At 41.2% G+C, this 6469-nt stretch overlaps 1 protein-coding gene across 1 annotated transcript in view; it reads right to left on the minus strand.

Moving 5' to 3' along the window:
• Positions 1-2504: 2504 nt before the first annotated feature.
• LOC103615666 (neuroserpin) overlaps positions 2505-6469 on the minus strand; it is a 20915-nt gene continuing 16950 nt past the window's right edge. Inside the window, exons 6-8 of the mRNA XM_017734345.1 lie at positions 5836-5922; positions 4533-4622; positions 2505-3270 (exon numbers count right to left, since the gene is read on the minus strand). Of these exons, the coding sequence (XP_017589834.1) occupies positions 3194-3270; positions 4533-4622; positions 5836-5922 (254 nt within the window). The 3' untranslated portion in view covers positions 2505-3193. The remainder of the gene's footprint in view (positions 3271-4532; positions 4623-5835; positions 5923-6469) is intronic.

Consider the following 6469-nt stretch of genomic DNA (forward strand, 5'->3'; position numbering starts at 1 on the left):
TTCAGCTTTGCAACACTCCCACAGGATTCCTGTCAAAAGGAAAGCCCTTCTCAGCTCCTTAGGATAGAGTGACATCTTGTGGTTTCTTCTTTTGTCCAGCAGTGACAAATAAAAATTAGCCAGAAGAGCCTTGACTAAGTTTGGGTTTGTTTGTCTCTGGTATAACAGCAAGATCTTACTTCTTTGAGGAATCTCATGTCCTTGATTCCCAGACACTGATACAAAAGTTTACTCTGCCACTATCAAGGCTTGTGGAAGGAGAGTGAAAATTCGTGTTTGGACCAGCAACAAACCCATTCTAATTGATACGTGACAAATTTTGGTTGAATACAGACTCTACAAAACCCCTCAGGTGCTCAAGGTCACGTCCAAGTGGGATCCTGGCAGTCAAATAAATCAATCTTCAGCAGCAGCACCACGACTGAAGGGATTCTTAGGGAAAACCTTTCCAACTGCAGCTCTGGAAAGCGTTCCCACCTGGCCTCCACGACGTGTGCAAGGAAGAGAAGATGATCCCATCAGGCAACTGCAGCTCAGGCTTCAACTCCAGCTGCATTCCAGCAGGACCTCAGCAGTGTCACACCATGGGTCACTTAATCAGCACAATTAGAGAAGTTTCAGTGATTTATTTTCTGATAGAGCCTCCAACACAAACCAGCTTGAAATTTAAGACTACACACCTAAGCTCATAGATGAGCTACAACTGACAAATTCCCCTTACCAAAAAAAAAAGATGCCTAAAAAAAGACAAAATTCTTTTGCTAGTTTTGTAGTGAAAAAGCAGTAGCATCTTTGAAAGGATCATTATACAAAATGTGGAGTAAAAACCATAATGGAACAGTATTCATATACCTATTAACTGGCAACAATACTTAAGATATTACTACTGAAAACTATGGAAATAAATCAATTCATGTTGCTGTAAACCAGGGCATTCTCAATTTTCAAGAAACAGAAAAAGGCTACTTTGCATTTGTGAGGCCTGGGAGAGCAGCAAGTGAAATCACAAGTGTTTGCATTTCTGTTCCTGCTGGTTCTCCTATGTGCCCACTCAGGCAATTCTGGGAATTTGGAATTTGAGATTTTGCATAATTCCATTGTACCTTTGCTCAACCCAGCTGCTGGGGAATTCTGTGCACTTGCCTGATATCCTCTATTAACACTTCTGCCTGCCAGCTGTCCTTCCAAAATTCAAAGCTTTAGCTCAAATCTGTCTCTTCACCCCTTCCCTTAATAAGGAGCATCTACACTGCAAGAAACTGATGCAAAAGAAAAGACAATATTGGTCAGGAAGAACGTTTGATGGACCGAAAATAAGCACAGCTGAGGGTTTCTCATGTCCTTCCCAGTTAAGAGTGAACACCACAAAAATCAGCCTGAAAAGAAAATGTTAAAAATGTTTAAAAGCCTAAAAATCAGGCTCCCCTAAGATTAAACCCACAGGACATCCTCAGCATGTGGTCACTTTTACAGTGATGAGGGGATGTCTATAGATTTTATTTATCTTAATGTGAAGAACCAGCCCTTGTGTAACCCACATCAAAGCTCATTTTACCTGCAGTGAGGCACTTCTTGTCTTGGTAAAATTAGCCCCTGTTCCTTTGGAGCAGTGCTCCCTTTTTCCCTCCCAAGCATAACATTTTTAGCTACATAGAGCTGAAATTACCATTTTCATCTAAATTTGAATACAAAAGCTGTGTTACCAAGTCCAGCCTATAATATAGAAAGGTAATAAGCACCAGCACCACACTTAGGGACCCCATTTGTGAAATAATTCAAGGAGGCAGGGCTAGAAATGTTCAAAAGCCCTTTCTCCAAGGGAACATTCCCAGCCTCCACAGAGAGCATCCCTCACGTCCCAGTATGACCTGCAGGAGTTGCACCAGCAGTAGAAAAAGAGTGAACAATGTGTCAGATTTTGGAAGTTCTCCTTACATGAATAACTTTGGGAGCAGCATCTCTGCTGTTCTGAAGTGAGTGAATGCCAGGGAAGCCTGTAACTGTACTTCAGCCAAAATGCATCTGTTCCCATAGAATTCCACAGATAAAACTCCTATTGACTGAGAAAAACCCATTTATTATCCAAAGGTTTGTATTTATGATCTGCTTCAAAGGAGCTTCTCCCTCCTTTTCTCCTATCCTCTCACCTTTTAATAACCTCTGTTCTTTTTGTATTTTGCACAATGGAGGAGGAAATAATTATAGGTCTCTCTGCTGACAACAGGTGCTGCTCCTCCTCTTCCAAATGGAAGCAGCAACTAATTCCCCTGCTAATATTTACTTGTGCTCCATGCCATTTCTCCTCTCTGTAAGTCTATTCTCAAGAAGTTAGGAAATGGAAAGGATTATGTTGTTCCTTTAGACATTTATTTATGAATAGAACATTTTTAGACACTTAAAATTAAGCTGGGGTAGGTTTTTTTGAGAAAGAACATTCTAGAGCCCTGAAATGAGATACTGAAGAATAGAATTGCTGTGGGGGAGAAAAAATATGTCCACACAAATGCCATTACTACTGAACTCTTTTACTTCAGTCACACACAGAGCTTTCTACACTGACAGGTCTCAAATATTCATGCGATCAGATTTTATTGGCATCAACACTTAGGGGAGGTCAGTGGCAGAGTCACATGCAGGAGCATCCAGAAAAGCAGCACTTGAGAATCACGTGGGAGAGTTCACACAAAGTCTACCACACTCAGAGAATCAAATCCACTCGGTTTGTTCCATTTTCTCTGACCAAGCAGTGCAGCACAGGCCGTGCCCTGCTCTGCCAGGGACAGGATGAGATCACAGTGTCCACATGTGCTTCCTCAGCTCTAGAAATGCCCACCAAGCTTTGCCATTTGCATTATTCAGAGCTGCACACATTCTGCTCCTGTCTCATTGATCAAGTCAGTCTTTGGACTGTAAAAAAATTACAAATAATGGATTTGCAGTTTTCTGCTTTACAACTCACTAGAACAAGAAACAGTTGTTGACATGTACACAACTTTATTTTAAGGACACAGCAATCACAATGACAGAAACAGAACCATTACTTTAATACTGTAAGCTTTCCTCTGGGAACTGACTTGCACACAGTTAGATCCGAAAGCATTTTGAAACAGTATCTTGGGGGAAAACACAGCAAACCTTAAATATATTAACTTCAAACTTTATGTGCTTATCTCCTTTTGGTAGCTGATGGCAGTTAAAGCTTCTCAAAGTCATGGCCACTTGAATTCATTGCCTCAGGGTGCATTACCCTTCCCATGAATAACACGGTACCTGTGGAGAAAGTAGGAAAGGAGGAAGGCAGGGAAAGATGTCAGAACCAGGAGGAGAAGCTGAGGTTCTAAAATGATGAATACCAGCAATAACCTCTAGAGCAGTGCTGTATGATTTTTATAGGATCAAACATCCTGGAGCTTGGTACCAGGACATGGCTCAAGAGCCCTGTTGGAAGACAGCAACCAAACCTGAGCCCTTGGGCTTGTCTGGAGAAGAAGGACAACCAACAGGATTTTTTCAAAAGGTTTCCAGCCTCAGATTTCCAGATTAGTAACAAGCTGTGAGGTTTTAACTACAGTTGTTGGCAACTCCTCTTTCTACATGCAACAAGGCCTGTGCAATGTTAGGAAGTGCCCCAAAGTGACCAAGTTCTACTCTGTCCTGATTTGAACTTTTCTTTTTGGGGAGATTTTTGGATATTGAGTAGCAATAAAGGAGACATACCCTCCTCCAGATATATTTTCTGCCCAGTGTGTCTACAACAGTAAGAATACTCAACTTATCATGGTTAAAAAACCCCTAAGACTTGGTATCCTGCCTTGCTGGCCTAGTTCCAGCTGGGATGAAGTTTACTCTCTTCTCAGTAGCTTATTCAGTGCTCTGCTTTGAGTGAAGTCCCACAAGTGACTCTACCTAACCAGATTAAGCATCACTGCCACTAAATGTTTTAGGAAACACTGATCCTGTGGTGGGATCACAAACACAGACCCATAAAAAGCTCTGTGGGTGCACAGCAATGCTTTATCACCCAGTCACATCCACATCATTACAGCCAATTACAAATATGAGACTAAGGAATTACTTAATCCTTGCTCCTTTTGCTGGTGAGTGCTGCTCTCATCCCTCACCTGCCACCGAGCACTTGGAGAGCACAACAGAGTTATTCACAACTGTAATGGCCCTCCATTATGCAAATCATTTGCTACTGGGAACATATTTCACTGGTCTGACTGCAGCCAAGCTCTCAGGGAATGCAATGATTATGGATGCTCAGGGCAGTAACACTGTTCTCACAACAAAAATGGGGAATTTTTCTTTTCTGTGAATGTTTTTCAGGGTTACGTCAGATTTTGGTGTTTTATTTGGAGAAAGATTCAGGGACATAGAAGAGGTGAGTCTTTCCAACACTGGGTACTTTAAAATAAACTAAGGAAAATTCATAATACAAGCCCAGTCCATTGGTCAAAACCTGCAATTTTCCTTTGACCACTTGAGGATGTGCTGTGAAACACTCAGAGAAGTCTGCAATATTCTCTCACCTGTTCTTCTGTTTCTGACCAAAAAGAAGAAGGGATGGTCCACTATAACTTGGGGATAGAGCACTGCCATTCTGCTGATGGCAATCATTCCTAGAGGAAAGAGAACACAGGCAACTCATTAAACAGCTCTGCCCATTCTCCTGCTCTCAGCAGAGACATTTGTGTGGCCACTGAAGTCCCACACTCAACCCCAAAAAATAGCAGGAAAATACTAATTGAAAAGGAAAGAGACCTGCAGAGTAATTACCTATTCTGGCTTTAAGAATTATTAACAATGCAGAGTGCTGCAATATGCCAGGCTGAGGGAGCAGCATATAAATTTTAAGGTCCAGAACCTTCAGAGGAGTTATGACTCCTGCTCACTCACACAGGGAGGGTGCACTGCATTAACCAGCACTGCTGGCCTGTTTTACACAGCTCCCAGCCTGCAGTGGAGAGGGAAAGGGAACCCTTAATAACTATGGAATATGCAAAAATTAAATGGGCTGATCCTGCAGCATTTGGCTGGAGTTTTTAAATAATGCAGAGGCTGAAGGTAAAATTAACTGTGAGTCAGGCAGAATTTGCCCCTTTGTTATTTTTATTTGGAGATGCATGGATTTCTCCAGGATATTATTACTAATTCCCAGTGTTTCATTTACTTCTAAATTTTCACTCCACTGTTCATGAAGACTGGAGCATGCCAGTAATCTCTGCCCATGTTAATGGAACAATTCAATCCAGACCTGGCAAGTAATTCCTCCTTTCCTCAAAGACTGGCAGAGCCAATTGGAAATCACCTAATGACATATATTGGCAACAAATGTAACTTATTTTCATGTGACAATCATGTAAACCAAGCACCTGCCCCCAGCAGTAACAGGGGACAGCTCTGGTTGTAAATTCAACACTTCCCATCTTGTGTCTCCAAATATGAGCTGATTAAAATGCAGCTGCAACAACCCTCATCTCTTTCTAACTCTCCTGGATCAAATGCCTCTGACCATCTCAATTAGCAGGTGAAAAATGATGAATGTTCAAGTTCCATAAAGGAAACATAAATTGCAGTCTGTACTCTCCTGACAGAAAGAAAATAAAGAACAGGTTTTTCAGAGGATGCTCAAAATTCTTTGTAAAACATGTTACAAAAATGCCAACACTTCTCATTTTCAGAATTCTCTTCTGCAAGCAGCACACTTGCTATGCTCTGTCTCCATGCTACTTGCTATTTAGCTTTCCTGGCTGTACAGCAAATCAGTTGTAAAAAATTAATTAGCACAGAATAACCAGACATTTGATTTAATTCTGCTTTTCAGTCAGGTACCTGAGGCAGCAGCAGCTTCTGATCCTTCCTCATTAACTTCTAGAAATGCCTTGTGAAATGCCTTTGCAAGGTAAAGCTCCTTGTTATCTGCAGAGGGAAAGGGAACATATTTCAAGTGGCTCAACAATAAGATTGAAGCATTTAAAAAACCCACCCCAAACACTGCCAAACCCAACACTATTATACAGCAGGTAGGGAAGGAGAAGAGCTTTCTTGCATTAAAACACCTTCTGCCAATACCTTTTAACAGCCCCATTTGCCTCACTCCAATTTGTAGTGCTCTCCTGCACCATGACTATTAAAATAGCTCAGGACTGCCCAGAGCACCAGTATAGCAGAGAGGATAAAAGAGAGGGACACAAGATTTTTAAATACAATTAGTGGGGAAAAAAGATTATGACATTATAGGCAAATACTTAGACATAAAAAAAAAAAATTTCATTTCTGCACTAGGTACAACACAGACTTCCTCCAGGAACATGAGGTCTTTTCTTTCTTCTTCTATTTTATTTACAAGAAGCTGAAGATAAATATTTATTGCAAAAACCACCACAGAGTTATTTTTTTTCAATCTTGTTTGTTTCCCATCCTTCTTTGTCAGTATTTTAATTTCAGTCCCAGCCTGCTCCTGCTG

The sequence above is a fragment of the Corvus brachyrhynchos genome, unplaced genomic scaffold (assembly GCF_000691975.1).
Source record: "Corvus brachyrhynchos isolate BGI_N302 unplaced genomic scaffold, ASM69197v1 scaffold544, whole genome shotgun sequence".
In the NCBI taxonomy this organism is placed as follows: domain Eukaryota; kingdom Metazoa; phylum Chordata; class Aves; order Passeriformes; family Corvidae; genus Corvus; species Corvus brachyrhynchos.